The 25,701-nt window shown below is 34.6% G+C and overlaps 1 protein-coding gene across 1 annotated transcript in view; it reads right to left on the bottom strand.

Moving 5' to 3' along the window:
- Window positions 1-25,701, bottom strand: part of CCDC18 (coiled-coil domain containing 18) — an 87,059-nt gene that overhangs the window by 45,217 nt on the left and 16,141 nt on the right. Inside the window, exons 10-18 of the mRNA XM_019752732.2 lie at window positions 24,435-24,559; window positions 23,431-23,591; window positions 17,425-17,645; window positions 15,607-15,717; window positions 15,022-15,153; window positions 12,525-12,659; window positions 12,289-12,366; window positions 4,484-4,600; window positions 2,347-2,514 (exon numbers count right to left, since the gene is read on the bottom strand). Coding sequence (XP_019608291.2) covers window positions 2,347-2,514; window positions 4,484-4,600; window positions 12,289-12,366; window positions 12,525-12,659; window positions 15,022-15,153; window positions 15,607-15,717; window positions 17,425-17,645; window positions 23,431-23,591; window positions 24,435-24,559 — 1,248 coding nt within the window. The remainder of the gene's footprint in view (window positions 1-2,346; window positions 2,515-4,483; window positions 4,601-12,288; window positions 12,367-12,524; window positions 12,660-15,021; window positions 15,154-15,606; window positions 15,718-17,424; window positions 17,646-23,430; window positions 23,592-24,434; window positions 24,560-25,701) is intronic.

Genomic DNA, 25,701 nt, shown 5'->3' with positions numbered 1-25,701 from the left:
ACATTACAACTTGCATTTGCTAAAACCTAACCTGCATTTTCTCCTATTTATTCTTCCTTCTGTTTTACTACCATGAAGGAGGTATTCTTCCTCCTGTACAAGTCAAATTGCTTCATAGGTATTCTGGATTCAATTGCTATCCACTTTCTCAGGAACCTCATACAATTGACTACTCTCTGCTGTATCTTCAATCTCTCTTCTGGTTTCTTTTATTAGCATTTAAGCACGTTCAAGATCTTCCCATCGTAAAAAATTTTCCTTTATACTCTACTTCCCTCCAACTACTTTTCGTCCCTCCCCTCCATAGCCCAACTTCTGAGAGTTTCTATGCTTGTATCATTTTCTCACTTCTCATTCATTCCTCAACCCGAAGCAATCTGGTCATTCAACAGAAAGTGCTCTGTCATCAATGACCTCCATGTTGCCAATTCCAATGGATACTTCTCAACCCTCAATTTACTTGACATGGATTGCAGTAGCCAATGACACCAACTATCATTCCTTACTTCATGAAATACCTACTCGGCTTCCATACACCACATCCCTCAGAGATCTGTCCAAGTCAATCTTCTCACCCCTCATTCTATACTCTCCCTAGTTAATCTCAGCCATTCTGTGTTTTCAAAGAACATTTATTTACATGACTGAGCTCTCAAAGTTAACCTCTGGATAATAACTTTAATATCCTCTTTGCACTTCTAAAACCTCCCACCGAGGAACTAAATACAGATTGTAAATCATTAATATCCACACCCCCAACTCAAGTTCCAAGAATAAAATTAAAATAGTACCCGGGAAGGGAGGGTTTGACACCTTGCTCCCTGGCATATGTCATCATTTGGCTCAAATAAACTCTTAAGAAAATTCAAAATAAAAAATAGTACCCAGGGATGAAGGGAAGGGAACCATGAAAAATCTACCCACTCTGTGCTTAATTAGCACCCTCATAAGCAGAAAAAAAATCTAAAAATGAGTAATAATCTGAAAGAATCCAGGACAAGATCTATGCATAGTGGAACAGGAATGAAAGCTAGAAAAATACCTACTAAAAATTTTACTCCAAATACTGAAGAAATTTTTAGATATAAACTCCTTTAGACCCTCAAAGAAGTTAAAGATAGAACACAAACATCTCTTAAAATAAATATCGTGAAGAAATACAATCATCAAATGAAAAATACAAATGAACTGGTAGACTTAGGGGGGGAAAAAACAGAAGAAAACTGTAACAGCATTATAGAAATGAGAACAACTCCAGAAGGAACAAGAATTATAATCATTCCTGCAAAACCCAGAGTCAGTGACAAGAGATTTAGGAAGTGAGAATCTAACACAGATGAGATGAAGAAATGTTACAAAGGATAAAGCTGTACAGTAGGCATATCAAGCAATAGGTTTAGACTTTAACAAAAGGGATGGGGAGTGATGTCTCTAAAACAGAAAATACGTAATACCTGCCTCATATGTTTGAATGTGTTGAAAGGAGATTCTTTAGTTCCATTGGAGAGCCTCAGGATGAATTCAGAATATATAGATAAAAGGTCATATAAATGATATAAAGGTGAGGTGTTGTGAGATTACAGGGAACCATCATTTCCTGATGTATATGTTTCTATAAAGTTTGAAAAGAGTAATACAACAAAATATGTGAAATATTTGTCTGAAGAATTCAGATGAATTTGTTAATGAATGAGAGAGAAAAGATTAGATTCTAGAATAAATTTTCCTAGGACTTTTCTTTGGAATAGCAACTTATTTTTAGAAATAAATAGTACCCTTTGGGATTTTTCTTTTAGTGCATTGCTTTGGCATTTCTTTAAGGATTATCACACGTGTCCAGATCCAAAAAGAAAGGATTAGAAGGTATAATGATTTAGATAGGAATTATATTCAAATACAGGGAGAAAGGAGAGATGGAATAAAGAAGTCTAAATTATAACTAAGTTGTAGGGAATGACAAAAATGTGCCCATGGTATTAGATGGTCACATTACATAGGAATAGAACTATATCCATTTTACAATGTTAATATAGAATATTTCTTATAATATGAAATCTTTGGTGTTAAATAGCAATTTTATATCTAAAAATGTATTATCAATTGTAAAAATTTCTATTTCAGGAGTGGCCGGTTAGCTCAGTTGGTTAGAGCACAGTGCTCATAACACCAAGGTCACCGGTTCCATTCTCACATAGGCCAGTGAGCTGGGCTCTCCACGACTAGATTGAAAACAACGACTTGACTTGGAGCTGATGAGTCTTGGAAAAACACACTGTTCCTCAATAAAAATTGTTTTAAAAAATTGTATTTCATACAAATAAAATAATTTTGACCAATAACATATACCTGTTTTTCAAGTTTAGTTTGAATATCTTCTAGCTCTCCATTTCTAATTGTCTCTTGTTGTAACATTTGCTGCTGTTGCTGAAGAGTATGCTGTAGAATAACATTTTGCTCAGTGGTCTCTTGAAGACTGTGACTTTTTATCTTTAGCTCTTTCTGTAAACAATATACCTAACAAATATATACATTTCTCATTACAATGATATGTTTCAAATAAAAAGCAACAAGATGTCAAAGCCGTTTGCCTTATTAATCTCCCACACTTGTCATGTGGGATAATTGCATTTATGGCTATAGTTTATTATGTGGAAGGACAGGGTCCATTTTTCTGATAAGATGTGTTAGAAGGGCCTGCTTATAGGGTTTGCTATTGGCTTGTGTCTGGGAATGTGGGTTTTAAAACATTCCCTATGAGATGAGATTGTTTTGCCTGGCTAGCGCATTGAATCATAGCGCATTGAGTCTGGAATTTTGATACTTGTGGCTGTTCCTATGAGATCAGCCCCCCAGTAAAAAATCCTTGAGTCATAAGCAGGCTACCCTGGGCAGAAATACTGCAGACACGTTACCACATTTCACTGCTATAGAAAGGAGCATGTTCTATATATCTCCCCAGAAGGAGGGAGAGAACATAGGAAGCCATGAATTCTCCACATCTCATCTGATGTATCTTTTCCCCCTAATGATAATAAATTATAACCATGATGGGCAGCCGGTTAGCTCAGTCAGTGTGCAGTGTTCTTAACAAGGTTGCAGGTTTGATCCCCACATGGGCCACTATGAGCTGCGCCCTCCACAACTAGATTGAAACAACTACTTGACCTGGAACTGATGATCCTGGAAAAACACACTTAAATAAATAATAGTTTAAAAAAATAAAAATTAATAAATTATAGCCATGAAAGCACTGTATAAGTATTAGGTGCTATTTATTACATTATTGTTGTTATCATTGCCATTGTTTGATAAAAGCTTTAATGGAGGGAAATAGAAGGAAAAAGAAAGAAATAGGAAGGGAAGAAATATAAAGATATTTTTTTTTTAACCTCTGAAGTTATATACTTAATTACATGATGCATCTAAATCTAGAGTGCTCGTCAACTACATATTTTCTCTTAGATCTTCCTCTGCCTGCCCCTGCTCTGCTCAGTGTATTGCAGGAAGTTGCCCTCTGGATAACAGATAGATCTGGCAAATGGGAGGGGCCGGTAGCAGCAGTTCTCCTCCTCTCCTGCCCCGTTTCTACTAGACAGACTCTCTCCGTGGCCCTGGCTCCACTAGGCAGTTCTGCTACTGGACAACAGTCACATCAACTCTTCCTGATGTTCCTCTATCCCTAAGGTTAGCAATGGGTCCCTGCTTATGATAATCTCTGAGTCACCTTAGCATGCTTTGTTTGGCTTTTCCACTCTTCCATCACCTGTGTATTTAATTTCCTGTAAAAAATTCCCTCCATTTTAAAGGTATAAAAGGGTTTCTGTTTTTCTGGTTGGAACTTTCTGATACATTCAAGTCACCTTGACAAAGATTTGCTGGGAACTATTTCTAAACATGAATTTAAGGTTTAAATATTATATTATAAATTCTAACAAAGAAATAAAGGAATTCTCCATTAAGATTATTCCTTTGAGCAAACGTTTAATGAGCACCTATTATGTTGAAAGCAAAGTGGTAAACAGTGAGAAAACAGAATAAGATAACTCAAAAAAGTCTTCTAACTAGCATCTGAGAAACTTGTCTCAATAAAGAAAGTTGAACTTCTAGTTCTCAATCTTCGGATAATTAGAAAGAACAAAATCAAAATGGAAAAAATTTGAAGAATTTTATACCTCTAAATCTAAAACAGTGTTCTAAGTACTAATCATCTATATTAGAATCACGTCATATTAATAATAATTAAATTTTCTGATTCCCCTAAATATATAAAAGAATCAGAATTTTAAGGTGTCATATTTTGTGATGTACTGAAATAGTGTTTATTTTTAAAAGAACATAGAATTGGAATGTACATTTTATTGGAATTTTTTTATATCAGCCACATAAAGATGGACTTTTTAAAGTATCTTGAAAATAAACGATATCTCAAAAAGAAATCACTTGAAAAATATGCTATATATATATATAGGAAATGTTAATTTACCTCTTCAGATTTCTTCTTTAGCTGTTTTTCAAACTTTTCTTTATTTCCTTCCAATTGATTCAAATGCAAGGCAAGTTCTTCCTTACAAATTTCTAATGCTGAATCCAGCTGTCTGACCTAAGCAGGAAAAAAAGGAAAATTAACTATTATTAATGAGTGCACATTATAAGCTCAATATTTTATAGATTTATGTCCTAATGTTACCTTACTGCTGTATATCAAACAGTGTATATACAATCCAACTTAGGATGTAAAATGCTATTGCAGAAGAGATTTATTCAGAAAACTAATTTTTCATTGCAAACTAGGAAACCTGAGACTGGAGTCCTACAGAATACACAGGACATGAACAAATGAAGACGGGCACTGAAGTGAGAGGGAGTATGTTCAGAGACAAGGCACTGCAAAAGGGAATGGTGAGCAACTGGCACTGGCTTAGGGTATGAAGAGTATGAATTTGTAAGAAATGGACATTTGGGAGATAAGACTGGCAAGACAGTCAGGCCAACTGTCCTTAATAAAGTTGTCAAGATTGGCAATGCCAGTAATGGGGTGATCTGACATTATGTGCCTCCTGATGTGAAGCAGTAAGAGGAATGCAGTATAACCCATGTGGTGTTCTAGTTGACTTAGACTTTTCAATGTCATGAGGAATAGGAGACAGTGAGTTTAGGGGAATCTGAAGAACCAAACGGAACATGCAAATTATAATTCAGCCCTAGAAAGAAAAAGAACAAGCTAAAGCAGTGTTTCTCAAGGTTTTAATGGGCACACAAATCACCTGGACATCCCACTGAAATGCAAATTATGATTCAGTAACAAGGCTAGGACTAGGGTACGCAAGGAAGGTGGCTAGGGCTCTGAATTTAAGGAGGCACTCACTCTCAGGATCATGCAAGTTCTGACCCTTTACTTGTACGACCGTGAGAGTAAACATCTCCTTAAATTTTGCCTCGCTTAATTCACCTTAGTCCCACCTTTGTTCAATAGGTATAGGGGACAGCAGATACTCTGCAAGAAAAGAAAGATGACCTTTTAAATAAGTAAGCCAATGCATGAGCTAATAATTCAGCAGAAATAAAAGGGCTTCCAAATTTTTCTAACTTACTTACTTAAATGATATAACTTTAATCCTTATAACTCACATGCAGATAGAAAATTCATAATATACTTTATGCAAAGAACACACTGAAGCATGCAGAGGAACATGGCCTAAAGTCAGGAAAGAAAGGTGGTATAACATGATCAAGAAGAGAAAACTAGGTTTCAAACTTCTATTTTGTTGCTACAAATATCCTATATGCTAAGAATCATTTAGTACATCTTGAGTCATAGAAACTTTGTTTCTACGTTTCCTCCTCATTTTGATTTCCCGCCCCCCCAATAACAGCAAGCCTATTAAAGGTACCAAGGGAATAAAATCCAAAATCATATTCATTCTTTTGCTGATTTCCTTCCTGTCTCATACCTGGTTACTAACATATGGAAATAATTTACCAGGAGACAGGTTAGATGTGTTAGGTAGTTTACGGAAAAATATAAGTGGAAATGTAAATTTTGTTTAATAAAACATCTCATGCCTACAACCTTTGTATAGCAATGAGTTTTTTAATATTGATAATCTTAGAGGTTATTTTTACATATTATTTACGCAATATTTCATGCCATGTCAATTTATGAAGAAATAAATTGACATGGCAGGAAATATTAAAAGTTTTGGAGGATACTATAGGAAAGTTATAGATAAACATATTGTATTTACATGGTTATACAAACTCACAAAATGGAATAAAAACAGGTACTAGGCAAAAAGTACTAAATATCAGTTTTTTTACTCCTTTATATTCAAGCCATATATGATAGAATAAAGGTAGCAGTATATTTGGACCTATTTTTAACACTAAAAATGCAAAGGAGAAAATATTTAATACATAGTAATTAGTTATAAAACTTTGAGTAACTTAGTATACGCTAACCATTTTATATATCTCATTTATGTAATCCTCAGACTGACTCTCTAGGGTATTAATATCCTTATTTTACAGATGAAGAAACTAAAGTTCTGAGAGCTTATATAATCTATCCAAGTTTAGTCAGTTAACACTCCGAAGCCAGAAGTGAAACCTAAGTCAATTTAGCTTCAAAGCCCGTGCTTTTAACCATGAAGATACACTAATTAGAACACTGTATTTTATCTGAATTCTGAATTCTGGAAATTCTGAATTTATCCCCTAATTAATCTTATGCCAGAACTGGTAAAAAGAAGCAAAACTGGACTGCTTCTAGTTTTCCTCCCTTCACTTGCTCTGTTAATTCTTCACTAGTAATGTTAATAAGTAGCTAATGCCAAAAAAAAAAAAAATTGTGTTAAAAAAAATCCTTTTTAAGGCCAAAAAAGGTTAAGTAGGCAAAAAAAAGGTTTACAAACCAGACTATCAACTATCAAATAATTAAGATCATAATTCACATTGAAGAAAATATACTTACAGAAACTAAGTTCATTGACCCAGGTAAAATCTTTACCTCTTAATTAATTTTTATATGAATAATTTTTAAAACTTACAGAGAAAAGTAAAAAATGTCTCCATTAAGAAAATGTCTTGGTAGGTGACATCATGAAAATGGTAGTGTAAGCCTCTTGAAATCTTCCCTGGAATTTACAACAAATTGAACAACTATAACTCCACAAAGGACTCCCTGCAAAGCAGACAGGCAAGACTAAGAGACGCACTACTGAAATCATCTAAAGGTGGTCAAATTGTGCAAGCGGGGGAGGAGGGAAGGGAGAAGCGAGACGCAGGATGCAGACCTAGCTCAGTGCTCCGAGCTCGCTGCTTCCCGGAACTACCGCAGCTGTGGGAGAGGGAAGAACTCGGACTGCTAGGGCTCTGCTTATGGTCCACAGGGCTGAGGGGACAGCATATAACATGGCTGAACCCGACGCTCATGGCAGAGACCTGGGAGCAAAGACTGAGAGAAGAAGGCTGAAAACGGTGGTTTAAGCCCCCACTGCCAAGCAGAGAACTGAAGCCTTAGGCACTGAGACTAGCCGCCCCCTCCCTATCCTCCCAGAGCTTGTCCCACACCCACTGCCCAGTGCTAGAAGTGGAACACTAGCAGTGTCAGATCAAAAGAACAGAATATTTGCAGTTCTGAGAACTGTGGTCCACAGACGTGGACTCACAGCCCAACTAGTTCCAGCAAAGGGGAGGGAGCTGTGGAAGCAGGACTGGCTGTGGTGGTGGTCATTGCCATTGTGCTGGGCCACCTCTCACAACCCACCTCACCCCTGTCCCCACCTATCTGGACGGATCCCTGCAGGAGTAAACAGAGCTGCTGAAACACAGGGGCTCTGAATCTGGTGCAGGAAGACCTTTGGAACTTCAGAAGCTCTCCACATACCCCCACAGAGGTGGCACCCTATGACCCAGGCGAACTGTTCACAGAGGAGAAGCCCGCCTTCCAGGGAATCCCCCCATTGTGTGAGAAGTTGCAATAGTGCAGAGAAAATATAACACTACAGTGTGAGAGAGAATAAAAGGCTGCAGTCAGAAAGAAAATAAAACATTCTACCAACACCTACTGGAAAACAAAAGAAAGACCTCTTTCTATCAACCTGTTGCAGAACCCACTCCTATAGATGCCTAGGAAGATAAATAATAAATCATTAATAGCCATGAATAACCAAGGTAACAAGACAGCTCAGAAAGAAAATAAAAGTTTCCAGTAAATGAACTTAAATATGTGACTTAAATGAAAGAATTCAAGATTGCAGTTCTTAAAAAAATGTAATGAGATGCAAGAAAACAAAGGCAATTTAATGAACTCAGAAACAAAATCAAACAACAAAATGAACATTTTACCAAAGAGACTGAAATTTTAAAAAAGAACCAAATAGAATTTCTGGAGATTAAGAATTCAATAGAAGAAATGAAGAAAGAAATAGCCAGCTTAGGTAGTAGAGTTGACCAGATGGAGGAAAGAATCAGTGACATTGAAGATAGAAATCTAGAAATGACACGGATAGAAGAGAAAGAGACTTGAGACTTAAAAGAAATGAAAGAACGCTACAAGAACTTTCTGACTCCATCAGAAAAAGCAATAGAAGAATAATGGGCATACCAGAAGGAGAAAAATGAGAGAAGGGAACAGAGTATATTCGAACAAATAGTCGACAAGAACTTCCCAAGCTTGTGGAAAGAACTGGATCCTTGAATTCAAGAAGCAAATAGAACACCTAATTACCTCAATCCCAACAGCCCTTCTCCAAGGCACATTGTATTGAAGCTGTCAAAAATTAATGACAACGAAAGAATCCTCAAGGCAGCCAGGGAAAAGAAGACGGTAGCCTACAAAGGAAAGCCCATTAGATTATCATTAGATTTTTCAACAGAAACTCTACAAGCCAGGAGGGAGTGGAATCTAATATTCAAACGATTGAAAGAGAGAAATTATGAGCCAAGAATAATATATCCAGTAACGATATCCTTTAGATATAAAGGAGGAATAAAGACCTTTCCAGACACACAGAAGCTAAGGGAGTTCTCTAACACACGACCTGCACTACAAGAAACACTGAAGGAGGCTATTCAACCAGCATAAATAGGGATAATTTGTGATAACCGAAACATTAAAGGGGGGACAGTAAAGGCTTGAACTGGAATATGAAAATGGAGAAAGTAAGCATGCTGAAGAAAATGGAATATGGTAACCACTCAAAAAAAATCCAGAACCAAAATATGTAACATAATAAAAGAAGAAACAGAGGGAAAAATCATAGAATACCACCAGACAGAAATAATAGACAACAACAAAAAGGCAAAGAAACTACTGAGACACAGTGTTACCAGAAAACCAAAGATAGAATGATAGGAAATCCTCACTTATCAATAATCACCCTAAATGTAAATGGACTAAACTCACCAATAAAAAGGCACAGAGTAGCAGATTGGATCAAAAAACTAAACCCAACCATATGCTGCCTCCAAGAGACACATCTCAGCTACAAGGACAAACAAAGACTCAAAATGAAAGGGTGGAAATTGACACTCCAAGCAATTGGTATCCAGAGAAAATCAGTATAGCCATACTAATATCAGATGAAACAGACTTCAGGATAAAAAAGGTAACAAGAGACAAAGATTGACATTTCATAATGATAAAGGGGACTATACAACAAGAAGACATAACAGTCATCAATATTCATGCCCGCATTCAGGGAGCACCAAAATATACCAAGCAACTACTAACAGAACTAAAGGGAGAAATTGACCAAAACACAATTATACTAGGGGACGTAGATACATCATTGACAGCTATGGATAGATCATACAAAGAGAAAATAAAGAAAGAAATAGCAGCCCTAAATGACACATTGCAGGAAATGGACATAATTGACATTTATAGAGCACTTCATTCTAGAACAGCAGACTATACATTTTTCTCTAGTGTACACATTTTCAAGGATAGACCAAATATTGGGACATAAAACTAGCCTCAGCAAATTTAAGAAGATTGAAATCATACCAATCATATTGTCTGATCACAAGGCTTTGAAATTGGTATCAACTGCAAAAAGAAAGCAGGAAAAACCACAAATACATGGAGATTAAGCAACACACTTTTAAAGAACAACCGGGTCAAAGAAGAAAGAAGAGGAGAGATCAAAAGATACATAGAAACAAATGAGAATGAAAATACATCCTACCAGGGGGAGGGGGGTGGTAGATGAGGGTAAAGGGGATCAAATATATGGTGATGGAAGAAGAACTGACTCTGGGTGATGAACACACAATGGGATTCATAGATGCTGTAATACAGAATTGTACATCTGAAATCTATGTAACTTTACTAACAATTGTCACCCCAATAAACTTTAATTAAAAAACAATACATCCTACCAAAATTTTTGGGATGCAGCGAAAGCAGTTTTAAGAGGGAAATTTGTATCATTACAGGCCTACCTCAAGAAACAAGAAAAATCCCAGAAAAACAACCTCACATTAAACCTTAAAGAACTAGAAAAAGAAGAACAAATGAAACCCAGCAGAAGAAAGGAAATAATAAAAATCAGAGCAGAACTAAATGAAATAGAGAACAAAAGACAATAGAAAAAATTAATGTGATAAAGAGCTGGTTTTTTGAAAAGATTAATAAAACTGACAAACCCTTGGCTAAACTCACTAAGATAAAAAGAGAAAAGACAATAAACAAAATCAGAAATGAAAGAGGGGAAGTTATCACATATGCCACCAAATTCAATAACCTAGAAGAAATGGACAAGTTCTTAGAAACATATAGCATTCCTAGGCTGAATCACGAAGAATTGGAAAATCTCAATAGACCGATCACCAGTAAGGAAATTGAATCAGTCATCTGAAATCTTCCCAAAAGCAAAAGTCCAGGACCTGATGGCTTCACTAGTGAATTCTACCAAACCTCCAAAGAGACTCTAATACCTGTCCTACTCAAACTCTTTCAAAAATTTGAAGAAGAGACAATACTCCCTAACTCATTTTATGAGGCCAATATTACCCTGATACCAAAACCTGGTTAAGGACAAAAAACAAAAAAAGAAAACTACAGACCAATATCTCTGATGAATACAGATGCAAAAATCCTAAACAAAATTCTAGCAAGTTGAATGCAACAATGCATTAAAAAGATTATTCATCACAACCAAGTGGGGTTCATCCCAGGGGCACAAGGATGGTTCAACATCCACAAATCCATCAATGTGATACATCACATAAAAAAAATAAAGGACAACAACCATATGATTATATCAATTGATGCAGAAAAAGCGTTTGACAAGATGCAACATCCATTTATGATTAAAACACTTAATAAAAAAGCTATAAAAGGAAAATATCTTAACATAATAGAGGCCATATATGACAAACCCTCAGCTAATATCATAATTAATGGTGAAAAACTGAAGTCCCTCATACACTGTTGGTGGGAATGCAGATTGGTGCAGCCCCTATGGAAGGCAGTGTGGAGGTTCCTCAAAAAATTAAGAATAGAATCACCATATGACCCAGTAATCCCTCTCCTGGGTATCTACCCAAAAAATCTGAAAACATTTATCCATAAAAACACGTGTGCTCCAATGTTCATTGCAGCTTTATTTACAGTGGCCAAGACATGGAAACAACCAAAATGTCCTTCGGTAGATGAATGGATAAAGAAGTTATGGTATATATACACAATGGAATACTATTCGGCGGTAAGAAAAGATGAAAAAGATGACATCATTTGTGACAACATGGATAGATCTAGAGATTATAATGCTAAGTGAAATAAGTCACACAGAAAAAGTAGAGAACCATATGATTTCACTGATATGTGGTATATAAAACTGAAAACAACAAAAAAACAAGACAAATGAAGGAACAAAAACTTATAGACCTAAGACAATAGTTTAGGGGTTACCAGAGGGTAAAAGGGTAGGGGGGTTGTAGAAGAGAGTAAAAAGGGTCAAATATATGGTGATGGAAAGCGAACTCACTCTGGGTGGTAAACACATAATGTGAGATAATGTATTACAAAATTGTACACCTGAAACCTATGTAACTTTACTAACAATTGTCACCCTAATAAACTTTAGTTTAAAAAAAAAAGAAAAAAAGAAAATGTCTCCATTAAGAAAAAAAACTTTTTTTAAATTCAAATTTATTGGGGTGACAATGGGCAACCAAACTACATAGGTTTCAAGTGTACAATTCTATAATACATCATCTATATATTGCATTATGTGTTCACCTCCCAGAGAAAAAATTTTTTTAAAGTATTAGCATACTAGCCTTGATTGTTTCTTCAGATACTTGGTTCTGTAATGCTTTCAAAGCTTCATCTTTCTTCATATTTTCCTTTTCCATTTCCTGAAAACATACAGATTTGTAAGCAAAAATATGAGTATGAATATTTCAGCACTACTAACAGGCTATTAAACAAGTGATTTGATTAAAGCTAAAGGTAGTTACAGAAACATAAAATAGTAGTCAACTTTTAAACAGCACTTTTATAAAGATGATTTTACCCCTTTGCTTTCTGTCAATAGTCTGTCTAGTGATTCAAGATGATGTTGTTTGCATATTATGTCTTGCTGCAACACAGACATAGTGTTTTCTTGCTCTTTAAACTGTTGGTCTTTTTTCTCTAGTTGAGATTCAAGCTAAAAATAAACAAGAATTTATTAACTTTTATATCAAATTTTAAAACATTTTAAATATACAGAAACAATACATGTTAAAATACCACTGAAATTAAACAGATTTTTGCATTTTGCCAAATTTCCTTCAATTTGCCTTTTAGAAAAGTAATGAAATCACAAGCCCATGTCTTATCCTTTTCCTCCCTCACCAAAACGATGCTGAAATTGGCGTGTATCATTCTCTGTTGTGTTTCATTCTTACACATGCTTTTTGTGCTTTTATTATACATGTAGATACATGAACAATTTGTAATACAGTTTTCTGTTTTGAAAATTTAAATAGATGGTATCAACATTTCTGCAAACTTTAGCAACTTTTTTTTTCACTCAATATTGAATTAGATATTTATCCATAGATATTTTCCATGTATCTATGTGGGTCTAGTTCACGTATTTTTAAGGCAGTACAGTCAGTATTCCATTGTAACAACAAACTACAGTTTGTCTACTCTTCTACTCAGGAAGTTAGATATTCTGCTTTTTCACTATTACAACAATGTCATAATAACACTTTTGTACATGTCTCTTTATGTACATATATTAAAGCTTCTTTGGAACAGACCAAAATTAAAAGTGGACTTACTGGTTGTAGGACATGTACAGAGTGTGCCAAAAAAAATGTATACACGTTTTAAGAAAGGAAAACTGTATTAATATTGAAATACTCAATATATACCGATAACAAAAAATGAATACATGTCACAGCTGACTTCTGCAATTACAAGAGGTGCTCAAAGTGGTTACCATCAGCGTCCAGACACTTCTGATTACAGCGAACTACTGCTTGAGCAACATTGACCAGTGTCCACTTGTATACATTTTTTGGCACCCCCGGTATCTGATATGACATGGATTAAGCATACCATTTTACTGTTTTCTCTGTCTCCTTTGATTTTCATTCCTGGTTCTTCTTTCCAGCCTTCTCTTAAATATATGAATATTTTCAGAATTCCGTTTTGACTTGTCTATTGGCTTTTTACCATATCTGTATATTTTTTAGTAGCTTCTCCAGAGATTATAATATAGACCTTTAACTTTCCATGGTTTCCTCAGAATTAAGATTTTGCCACTTCAAGTGAAATGTAGAAACTTGACAACAGCATAGATCCCTTTATCCTTCCTCTTTTATATTGTAGTTGTCCAATGTATTACACCAACATAGACTGAAAACCTTACTAGATAATGTTGTAATTTTTTCTTTCAACTGTCACAAATATCAAAAACACTTTAAAGGAAAATAATAGTTCATAGTAGCTAACCAAATATTTACTGTTTTTGTTGCTCCCACGCAACAAAGGTTCAAAATTCCTAAGTTTCAAAATTTCCCTCTGGTATTATTTCTCTTTTGTCTGAAGAAATTTATTTAGTATTTATTTTAAAACAAGTCTATTTGTGACAAATTCTCTAAATTGTCCTCCAGCTAAGAATGTTTTCATAATTCCTAAAGAATACTTTCACTAGACATAGAATTCTAGGTTGATGGATTTTCTCTTTCAGCACTAAAGAAAAATGTTGTTCTGTCTTCTAATCTTCATGGTTTTTTATGAGAAATCTGCAGTAATTTTAATCTTTGTTCCTCCATATGCAATGTGTTATTTATCTTCGGCTGCTATTAAGATTTTTTTGTTTTGGTTTTCAGCAAGAATTCGGATGTATCTGAAAGAGGTTTTCTTTGATTTAACCTCTTTGAGCTTGTGGAATTTGTAAATTTATTTGCTTCAATAAAGTTATTTTTCAGTCATTATTTCTTCAAATAGTTTTTTGCACCAATCTCATTCTCTTCTCTGGAATTCTAATGACATGAATGTTAGACCTCATGATATTGTCCCACAGGTCCCTGTTCATTTTCTACCAAATCTCTTTCCCTTTCTGTTGCTCAGATCGAATAATGTCTATTGCTTTATATTTCAAGCTATATTTTTTTCCTCGTAAGCTCCCTTCTACTATTAAGCATATCCAAATGATCTATTTTTTATTTGGTCTTATATTCTTGGTCTCACATCTTCTTCTTTACTTTTGGTTTTACTCTTTATTTTTAAACCAGGATTAACAGTGCTTCTACTCCCCACCAATCTTCAAGCAACTGATATCTCTAATGGAAAAGAGTCTACAGAATCACTTAGTTTGATAATGTCAAAAAATGACAAAACTGAAATGGTAGGAATAGTATATAAGAAAGCAGTGTAAAATGATCCAGAAATAATGGGATACTAAGTATAGTACTTGCCAATAATTTTTCAATTTCCTCATTTAAGGTTCTTTTTAGCATTTATATTCTAAATATACATTATATCTACTTTTAAAACCATTATTAATATCTTACTCTTTCAATCTGCTTTTCCATTTCTTTATGCTGTTCAAGATGAATTTTCTTCGCCTTTTCAAAAGCCAAACAAATTTTCTCATGCTCTGTATTGATATTGGTTTCTAGACTTCTTATCTTTTCATTCTTTTCCTAGAAATACAAAAACACTTAAAAACATAACTGAGAGCTTCTTTAACGTAAACGTACATGAGTACAGCATTAAATTTGTGATATTCTATTCTTTAAAGATTCATAGTAGTTAATGTCAATTTTCAAAATTATTTAAAATTTATAAGACAAAATAGTTATTTAAAAAATTATATCAAAATGAGAAATTAAACTATTTTAAAAGCATATCAAACAACTACCACTATTTCCTTCAATTATACTAGGATAAAAATATGAGAATGTAGATAATAACTTGCTACCTAAGCCGATTAATCCAAAAATACAGAAACAAAAAATGAACAGTGAGAAGAGTTTAGCAGAATTTATATTTTCCTATTTGGTAGAATTTATAATAATGATACTAAAACAAACATGCTATCAAAAATAAGTGCCTTAAAGACATAGGGAATTTGTAGCAAAAAAGGTCATTTTTACCATAAGCTCCTGTTCAAGTTCTGCATTTTTTGCAGCAATAGTGGAATAAGCAACTATTTTTTCTTCCAACTGTTTCTCTAGAGTTAAAAGTTGAGAACATTTCTTCGTCATCTGAAAACAGATTGAAATAAATAAAAAATTATTTTAAAAAATAACTGACAATTTAGAAGAAAAACAAATAGTGGAGGGTAGGCCACAGATATGACACAGCTTATTCCATCTATGTAATATAATACATAATAATTTAATTCATATCCCTATGTCCAAATAGGATTGCACCCTAACCCATTTCTTAAAAGTAGCTGCTAAAGACTTAAATTAGTATAATAAAGTTAACAATTGTTATTTCTGGTGCTGGAATTATCAATGATTTATTTTCTTCTTTGTCCTTTCTGTATTTTCAATAAGTCTGTGCTAATTTTGTAATTTTTTTTAAAAGTTATTGATCTCAATACTTGACATTTTCTAAGTAAGCTGATGGCTGTAATTATAGGCTGACTAAATCCCCTTTTCCATTACTTAAGTCAATTCCTATCCCATAGGTCTTTCCCTTCACTACAAACTTTAAGATGAGAATTGAGACATTTAGAAAGTGCCCCCAAAGATAGCTACACCCTTTGGTTTGAAGGTTGAGTGTAACATATACACCTGTGGTTCTGGTCAACAATTACTTACTGAGGTCTCCTTATTCAGTCATCAGTGGAAATGAAGATCAGATATTTACAAAACACACATTATCCCCTTTTCAGAATGTAACCCACAGAATATTTGCACCAGATTCACAGGCAGTTGTTTGAAAATGTAGATTCCTGAGCATTACTCTTTATCTATTGAATCAAAATCACTACTTAGGATCCAGAAATCTGCATGTTTAGCAGTTTGCTAAAATTTTAAATCCTCCATTACCACTCCTTTCCTTCCAGTTACATAATCCAAATCCTTTACTTTTACATGTGTATTAGACACATTAACTTGGACTTGGAAAAATATAACAGAGTGCAACACAGTATACGAGGTCTGACAATTAAGTTCATGAATTTGTTGCTACGATGTTGCTAACCTTTTTTTGATATCAGAAGGATTATTCATTATGAATTTGTACCAACCGGACAAACACGTAACCAAGTTTACTATTTGGAAGTGCTGAAAAGGCTGCATGAAAAAGTTAGACGACCTGAACTTTTAGCCAACAATTCATGGCTCTTGCATCACGACAATGCACCAGTTCACATGGCATTGCCTGTGAGGGAGTTTTTAGCATTAAACAAATAACTGTATTGGAACACCTCCCTACTCACCTGATCTGGCCCCCAATGACTTCTTTCTTTACCTGAAGATAAAGGAAATATCGAAAGGAAGACATTTTGATGACATTCAGGACATCAAGGGTAATACGATGACAGCTCTGATGGCCATTCCAGAAAAAGTTCCAAAATTGCTTTGAAGGGTGGACTAGGCACTGGCGTTGGTGCATATCTTCCCAAGGGGAGTACTTTGAAGGTGAGCGTAATGATATTCAGCAGTGAAGTATGTAGCACTTGTTCTAGGATGAGTTCACGAACTTAATTGTCTGACCTCGTAAGTTCCACCAAATTTTAGACCTTTTAGCTATTATAGTGTATCTTCCTACTTTTAACATAGGTTAAAACCCAAAGGTTTCCAAATGTAATTTTAAAAGAATTTATAACTTATGTGGTACCATAAGTTTTTTTAATGTATAAAACTGGACTTAAACATACAATTTTTACACAATTCTGCAACAATACCTTTTTTTCTGTATGAAAATTTAGCACATATAAACAGTTAATTCAAGCTTACTTCACTTTCCAGTTTGCTAGAGTTTGAAGCTTTCTCTAGCAGCTCCTCTTGAATCAACTGAAACTGACTAGTTCTGTGGGCCATGTTAACCTTCAAGTCAGAATTCTCAGCTTCTATTTGCATCAACTTAGTACGTAGTTCTTCTATTCCAGAAGCAAGTCTTTGCCTTTCTCTTTCATATTGCTTGTTCACAGTATGTTGATTTTGATCTTTTGTACTTGCTGCCAATACATATAAAAGGAAAATTGTTCCATATAAACTTCAAGGAAAAAATAAACCTATTGCAGTGCTGAAAGATTTAATCATAAAGTTTAGTTTCTGATCTAAAGAATACTAAAGGGGATGGAGAATGAGACCTACATTAAGGAAAACGTAATAAAGGAACATGGTAAGTAAGTCACTTTCTAAATTAAATACATAACAAAGTGGAAATAATTTTTTCTGAATCTCTCTTTTCTAGACCATTCTTTCATACCAGAAAGACTCTTCTTATGTAACAGAGAAAGCACTTCTCAACCTTTAAAATTCCCATTTTTTAAGATAGAAGTCATTGTAAAAAACAAAAACAAAAAAACACATTGTTGGGCAGCTGGATGGCTCAGCTGGTTAGAGAGCAAGCTCTGAACAACAAGGTTGCCGGTTGGATTCCCACATGGGCCAGTGAGCTGCGCCCTACACAACTAGTTTGAAAACAATGAGCTGCACTGAGCTGCTGGAGAGGTGGCCAAATGGCTCAGTTGGTTAGACGGCGAGCTCTTAACAACAAGATTGCTGGTTCAATTCCCACGTGGCATGGTGGACTGCGCCCCCTGCAGCTAAAGATTGAAAACAGTGGCTGGACGTGGAGCTGAGCTGCGCCCTCCACAACTAGACTGAAGGACAACTTGACTTGGAGCTGATGGGCCCTGGAGAAACACATTGTTCCCCAACATTCCCCAATAATTAAAAAACAAACACTGTTTAAAAAACCCAAACCTTGTCCTGCCTCCTTAAACTGAACTTAATGCTATAATTTATTTGGATAACTTGATATCATTAAGAATATTTTGATTGATATTCAAAAACTGAAAATAGTGATTTCCAGTCCAAATTAACTGATGGAGAATTCAGTGACACTTTTAAAAACTGCTGAAGGTTATATTAGAGCTCGTTGTTTGAGTATACCCCTTCTCCACTATAATGCATATCTGTCCCCACCTCAAGGTAACTGAACTTTCAGGAGTGCTTTAAAAAGGCATGAAAACACACAGATGTGCAAACAAGGAGCAATGTACTACGGCTTTAAGGGTTTCACAAATAGCTACTTTCCCATCGATTCTTTATGTCACTAATATTTCACTTTCTACATTATTGGCTTTATTCTTTGATGTTAGAAACATCTATGATATATTATGTTCATCACCAATTCTAGTCACTGGCATTCCCTTCGCTAATCCATCATTCTCTATACTCTCTAATCACTTATTAATAGACATTTCATTTTCTCTGCTGTCATTTCTGCTGCTAGCAGTTCATTGTATTTGAAGATAGACTGTGATAAGTTAAAGATGCATGTGGTAACCATTAAAAAAAAAGAGGTATAGATAATTAATAGCAGAGATTAAAAAATGGACTACTAAAATATACTTGATCCAAAAGAATACAGGAAAGCTGAACAAAGGCCAATAGAATAAATAGTAAACAAATATCAAGATGGCATATTTAAACACCAAAAGACTGATAGTTACATTAAATGTAAGTGATCTAAACATGCCAATTGAGGAGCAAAACATGTCTAACTGGTTATAAAAGCAAAAATTAATTATATGCATTCTGTGAGCATAAGAAACTCACTTATATATAAACATACAGGTTAAAAGGATAGGGAAAAGTCATACCAGGCAAACACTAATCAAAAATAGCTAGAGTGACAAACTATCAGAAAGAGAAATTAAGAAAATAATCCCGGGGTAGCCAGATGGCTCAGTTGGTTAGAGAGCAAGCTCTGAACAACACGGTTGCCATTCCGATTAGCACATGGGCCGGTGGGCTGCAACCTCCACAACTAGATTGAAGACAACGAGCTGCCGCTGAGTGTCAGGAGGGGCGGCCTGATGGCTCAGTTGGTTATAGTGTGAGCTCTCAACAACAAGGTTGCTGGTTCAATTCCCATATGGGATGGTGGGCTGTGTCCCCTGCAACTAAAGATTGAAAACAGCGACTGGACTTGGAGCTGAGCTACGCCCTCCACAACTAGATTGAAAGACAACTACTTGGAGCTGATGGGCCCTGGAGAAACACACTGTCCCCCAATATTCCCCAATAAAATTTGTTAAAAAAAAAAAATCCCGGGGCCGGCCTGGTGGCTCAGGTGGTTAGAGCTCCATGCTCCTAACTCCGAAGGCTGCCGGTTCGATTCCCACATGGGCCAGTGGGCTCTCAACCACAAGGTGGCCAGTTCAATTCCTTGAGTCCCGCAAGGGATGGTGGGTTCTGCCCCCTGCAACTAAGATTGAACATGGCACCTTGAGCTGAGCTGCCTCCTGGATGGCTCAGTTGTTGGTTGGAGCACTGGCTCTCAAACACAAGGTTGCCAGTTCAATTCCTCGACTCCCACAAGGGATGGTGGGCAGCGCCCCCTGCAACTACAATTGAACACGGCACCTTGAGCTGAGCTGCCACTGAGCTCCCGGATGGCTCAGTTGGTTGGAGCGCATCCTCTCAACCACAAGGTTGCCGGTTCGACTCCTGCAAGGGATGGTGGGCTGTGCCCCCTGCAACTAGAAAACGGCAACTGGACCTGGAGCTGAGCTGCGCCCTCCACAACTAAGACTGAAAGAACAACAACTTGAAGCTGAACAGAACCCTCCACAACTAAGATTGAAAGGACAACAACTTGACTTGGAGAAAAGTCCTGAAAGTGCACACTGTTCCCCAATAAAGTCCAGTTCCCCTTCCCCAATAAAATCTTTTAAAAAAAAAAAAATCCCATTTACAATCAATTCAAAAACAATAAAATAACTAGGAATAAACTTAATCCAGGAGGTGAAAGATCTGTACATTGAAACCTATAACAATGATGAAAGAAAGTGAAAAAAAAAAAAAAAAAGGAAAGACATTTCATGCTGATGGATTGGAAGAATTAACATTGTGCAAATATCCATAATATCCACAGCAATCTACAGATTCAATTCAACTCCTATCAAAATGCCAATGGCATTTTTCACAAATATAGAATAAACAATCCTAAAATTTGTATGGAACCACAAAAGGCCACAAATAGCCAAAGCAATCTTGAAAAAGAAAAAAGCTTAGAGGCACCATGTGTCCATATTACAAAGCTATAGTAATCAAAACAGCATGGTACCAGAATATAAACAGACACATAGATCAATGGAACATAATAGAGTCCAAGAATAAATCCATGCATACATGAAAAATTAATTTATGACAAAGAGGTCAAGAACGTATGATGAGAAAAGGGTAGCTTCTAATAAATGGTGTTAGAAAAACTGGACAGCCACAGGAAAAAGAATAAACTGAACCACTATCTTATACCCTGAACAAATATCAACTCAAAATAGAATTGAAGATTTGAACATAAGACCTGAAACCACAAAATTCCTAGAAGAAAACAGGGGTAAGCTCCTTGCAATCGATCTTGGCGATGATTTTTGGATTTTACACCAAAAGCAAAGGCAACAAAAGCAAAAATAAACAAGTAGGACTGTATCAAACTAAAAAGCTCTGTACAGCAAAGGAAACAATCAATAAAATGGAAAGGTAATCCATGGAATGAAAGAAAATATTTGCAAATTATATATCTGATAAGGGGTTAATATCTAAAATACATAAAGCACTCATACAACTCAATAACAAAAAACCAAACAATCCAATTTAAAAATGGACAGAGGATCTGAATAGACATTTTCCAAAGACTTACACATGGCCAGGCACATGAAAAGGTGCTCGACATCAATAATCTTCAAAGTAATGAAAGTCAAAACCACAATTATCACCTGACACCTATTAGAATGGTTATTATGAAAAAAGACAAGAATTAACAAGTGTGTCGGTGAGAATTTAGAGAAAAGGGAAGACTTGTACACTTTTGGTGGGAAGTAAATTGGTGCAGCCACTATGGAGAATACTGTGTTTTCCCGAAAATAAGACCTAGCTGAACTATCAGCTCTAACACGTCTTTTGGAGCAAAAATTAACATAAGACCGGGTCTTATATGATATAATACAATACAATACAATACAACACAACACAACACAACACAACACAACACAACACAACACAACACAACATAACATAACATAACACCTGGTCTTATATAATAGAATATAAGACCGGGTCTTATATTAATTTTTGCTCCAAAAGACGCATTAGAGCTGATAGTCCGGCTAAATCTTATTTTCAGGGAAACACGGTAGTGTGGAGGTTCCTCAAAAAGCTAAAAATAAAATGGCCATATGACCCAGCAATTCCACGTGTGGGTATTTATCTGAAGGAAAGTAAGTCACTATCTTGAAAAGATATCTGTACTCCTATTTCATTGTAGCATTGTTTACAATAGCCAAAACATGGAAGGAACCTAAGTATCCATTGACAGATGAACAGATAAAGAAAATGGAATATATATGGATACAATAGAATATTATTCAGTCATAAAAAGGACATCCTGCCATTTGTAACATGGATTGACCTTGATTGAGGACATTGAGCTAAATGAAACAAGTCAGACAGAGAAAAATACTGTATGATCTCACTTATTTGTGAAATCTAAAAAAAAACTGAACTCATAGATACAGAGAACGTGGTAGTTGACAGAGGTGAAGGATGGTGGTGGTGGGAGCCGGGGGCGTGAAATGGGTAAAGGTGGTCAAAAGGTACAAACTTTCAGTTATACGATAAATAAGGACTGGGGATATAATGTACAGCATGGTGACTACAGTTAATAATACTGTATTGTATATTTGAAAATTGCTAAGAGAGTTGATCTTCAAGTTCTAACACAAAAAAAAGTCTGTAACTATGTGTGGTGATGGATGTTGACTTTGGTCATCATTTTGCAATACCTTGTATGTACATATATCAAATCATTATGTTGTACACCTAAAATTAATACAATATTATACAGTGTATACACTGTGTATCAATTATTTCTCAATAAAAAAATAGCTGGACAGGCTATATTAATTTCAGACAAAGCAGACTTCAAGAAATAAAGCAGACTAAGAAATATTACCAGTGATAATAAGAGACATTTACTGTAATAATGGTGTCCATTCAACAAGAAGACAATCTTAAATGTATATGTACGTATCTTCAAAACATCAGAAGCAAAGACTGACAGAACTAAAAGGAAAAATTAACAAACCCACATATATATCTGAAGCTTTCAATACTACTCTCTCATTAATTGACAGAACGAGTACACAGAAAATCATTAGGGACAAAGAAGACTAACAATACTATCAACCAATTTAACACGATTGACATTCAAAATACTCTCTTCCCAATAATTACCGAATATACGATTTTTTCAAATGCATCTGGAACATTCATCAAGATAGAACAAATGCTGGCCAATAAACCAAGTCTCAAAACATTTTTTAAAAATGAAATCAGGTTCATTCATGAATTAAGTTGTTTAATGGAAATGATCTAATGTCTACCACTAATAACACAAAGACATCTGAAAAATTCCCTAACTACTTGGAAATAAACACACAGAAGAGATATTAGAAGACATTTTGAACTGAATAAAATGAAAACACAACATAAAGTAGTAACATAGCTTCAATAAAGTACATTTTTAAAGAATGATACAAAGTTCAAGAATTTTGAAATAATTTTTGCTGTCTTATCAACCCATAATTAGTAATAACAGATCATTTAGTATGTTTGATAACAGAAACCAGTTGATAATCCATTTCTTTAAAAAAACTATAATTTATTAAAATAATTTTAATTTATCTGATTATAATTTATTAATAGAATTCAGTATAATATACTCACCTACTTGACCACCTCCTAGTTTTACAGGCTCTGTTTCTAAACTATTTAATTTGCCACTTTCTTTGTTGTCATTATGAGCAATAAGACTGTGAGATAACTGACTCGCAGTCAGATTTGCCTGGAGCTTTTGAATTTCTGCCTCTTTTATTGCAAGCTTAATCCTAGAAAAGAAGCCAAAATTATTAGAAAGATTCTGTAAAAATATCTCATACCATTTTGACCTTTCCAGATGGCAAACATTTTAAAACTCTGATATTAGTCAACTATTGGGCACGATATACAAACTCTTATAAACCACTGATAGGACTGTAAACTGGTTCAGCTATCTTAGAAACTTGGTAGTACCTAGTAAAATTGAAAATGTACATACCACATTGTGCACCAATTTCACATTTAGGAATATACACTAGAAAAACTCTCATGACTGTAGTCAACATGTATAAGTACATACTTTGTAGCACTGTTTGTAACAGAAAACTAGAAACAAGGTAACTATCAATAAAGGAATAAATAAATCGTGACATAGTTATAAGATACACTCCTACACAGCTATAAAAACTAACCACACTAATCCATGCATTCATCAATTACTCTACCTACCTCAAAGTAGAAGAATTTTTAAAATGATGCTAAGTGAAAAGGCAAAATTACAAACAATATAAACATACAGTATATTTCTGTGTGTATGAGTGTAAACATACACAAAATGGATTGAAGAATATGTGCCCAATTCACGATGGTGGATACTTAGGAAGAAAATAGGACTAGTGGTAAAAATCAAAATGTATTATCTATCCTGTAATGTTTTATTTTTTATTTAAAGACATATTTTAAACAAATCACAAAATGTGAAGAGTCAGTTCTTAGTGGTGACAACATGGATACTTATTTTAATATTCTTTGGACTTTTTTGTGTATTTTTCAACATTTCAATTAAAGATCTTAATTTAATTATCAATTTAAAAAACACTGTATTCCACAACTTCAGAACCTGAAAACCATACCTTAATTCCGAAATCATCATTTTATTTGCCTCACAGCAGCCAATATAGTTATCTTCCTTGTTTGACAAACTACTCCTCTGGTACTTAGAAAAAGATGATTTAAAACCAAACATTTCTCTTTTTAACTGAAAGTTTAAAACAAACATATATAAAATTATAATATCTCTGATGCAATTGTTTTTTTATTCAGAACTTCAAGTCTGAAAAATTGTGTGAATTTAATAGAAACTAGCTAATATCCATTAATAGGAGAATGTATAAGTACATTATGAAATATTAAGAAAACGGGAAAACTACAATAGTTAAATAAACCTGAATTAACCTAAATCATTATGGAGACATCAAATAACATAACATTGAGTGAAAAACAACAGCGACACATGTAGTATTTTCAAAAACACACTGAACTATATATACATATATATATGGATACATTATTTTCCCCCTAGATGCATTTGTATGTGGCAATATTTAAAACACGGACAAGAAGGAAATACATGAATTTCACAATGGTCGCTACCTCTGAGGAGAAGAGGAGAGAACTGGGATCTGACAAGGTACATAAAGAGGCTTTATTTATCTGTAAAATTTTATTCTAAAAATACCTGAAATGGATAGTGCAATATGTTACCCAGATTTAGCAAATGCTGTGCTACAATGGCCTCTGTGCTTTTCTATATGTTTGAATAACACAGAATTGTTTTAAATTAGTTGTAAAAAGACGACTGCTTTCAAACTATGACCAAATAACTTTCTAGAAATGAAAAAAATTCACATTTCAAACCATGTTGTTCTTAGCACTGCATGAAACACAGATGAAGTATTTATTACCACACCACCTTCAGAATCACATATCAAGTAATTCTTGAAACTGGGTCAAATGGAAACATCAATTTAAATTAAATGCTATCTGCACCTAATTACTACCAAATTTCAAAAGTAAACAGTGCATTAAAAAAAGTAAACAGTGCATTAAAAAATCTAAGCAAATTTTTAAAAAATCTAAGCAAATAATCAGTATCCTATCTACTTAAGAGACATGAAAACATGTCCACACAAAGACTTGTATGCAAATGTTCATAGCGGCATTATTCATAATAGGCCAAAAGTAGAAACAACCCGAATGTCCATCTATTGGTGAAAAGATAAATATAGTATATTCATACAATGGAACAATATTCAACAATAAAGAGAAATGAAATACTGATATACATCATAACGAATGATCCTCAAAAGCATTAGAAATATAAAAGACCAGATGCAAAAG

Source organism: Rhinolophus sinicus, linkage group LG06, assembly GCF_036562045.2.
Source record: "Rhinolophus sinicus isolate RSC01 linkage group LG06, ASM3656204v1, whole genome shotgun sequence".
NCBI classification, from domain to species: domain Eukaryota; kingdom Metazoa; phylum Chordata; class Mammalia; order Chiroptera; family Rhinolophidae; genus Rhinolophus; species Rhinolophus sinicus.
The sequence above is the reverse complement of the archived record's forward strand: the minus strand, read 5'-3'. Positions and strand labels throughout refer to the sequence as shown.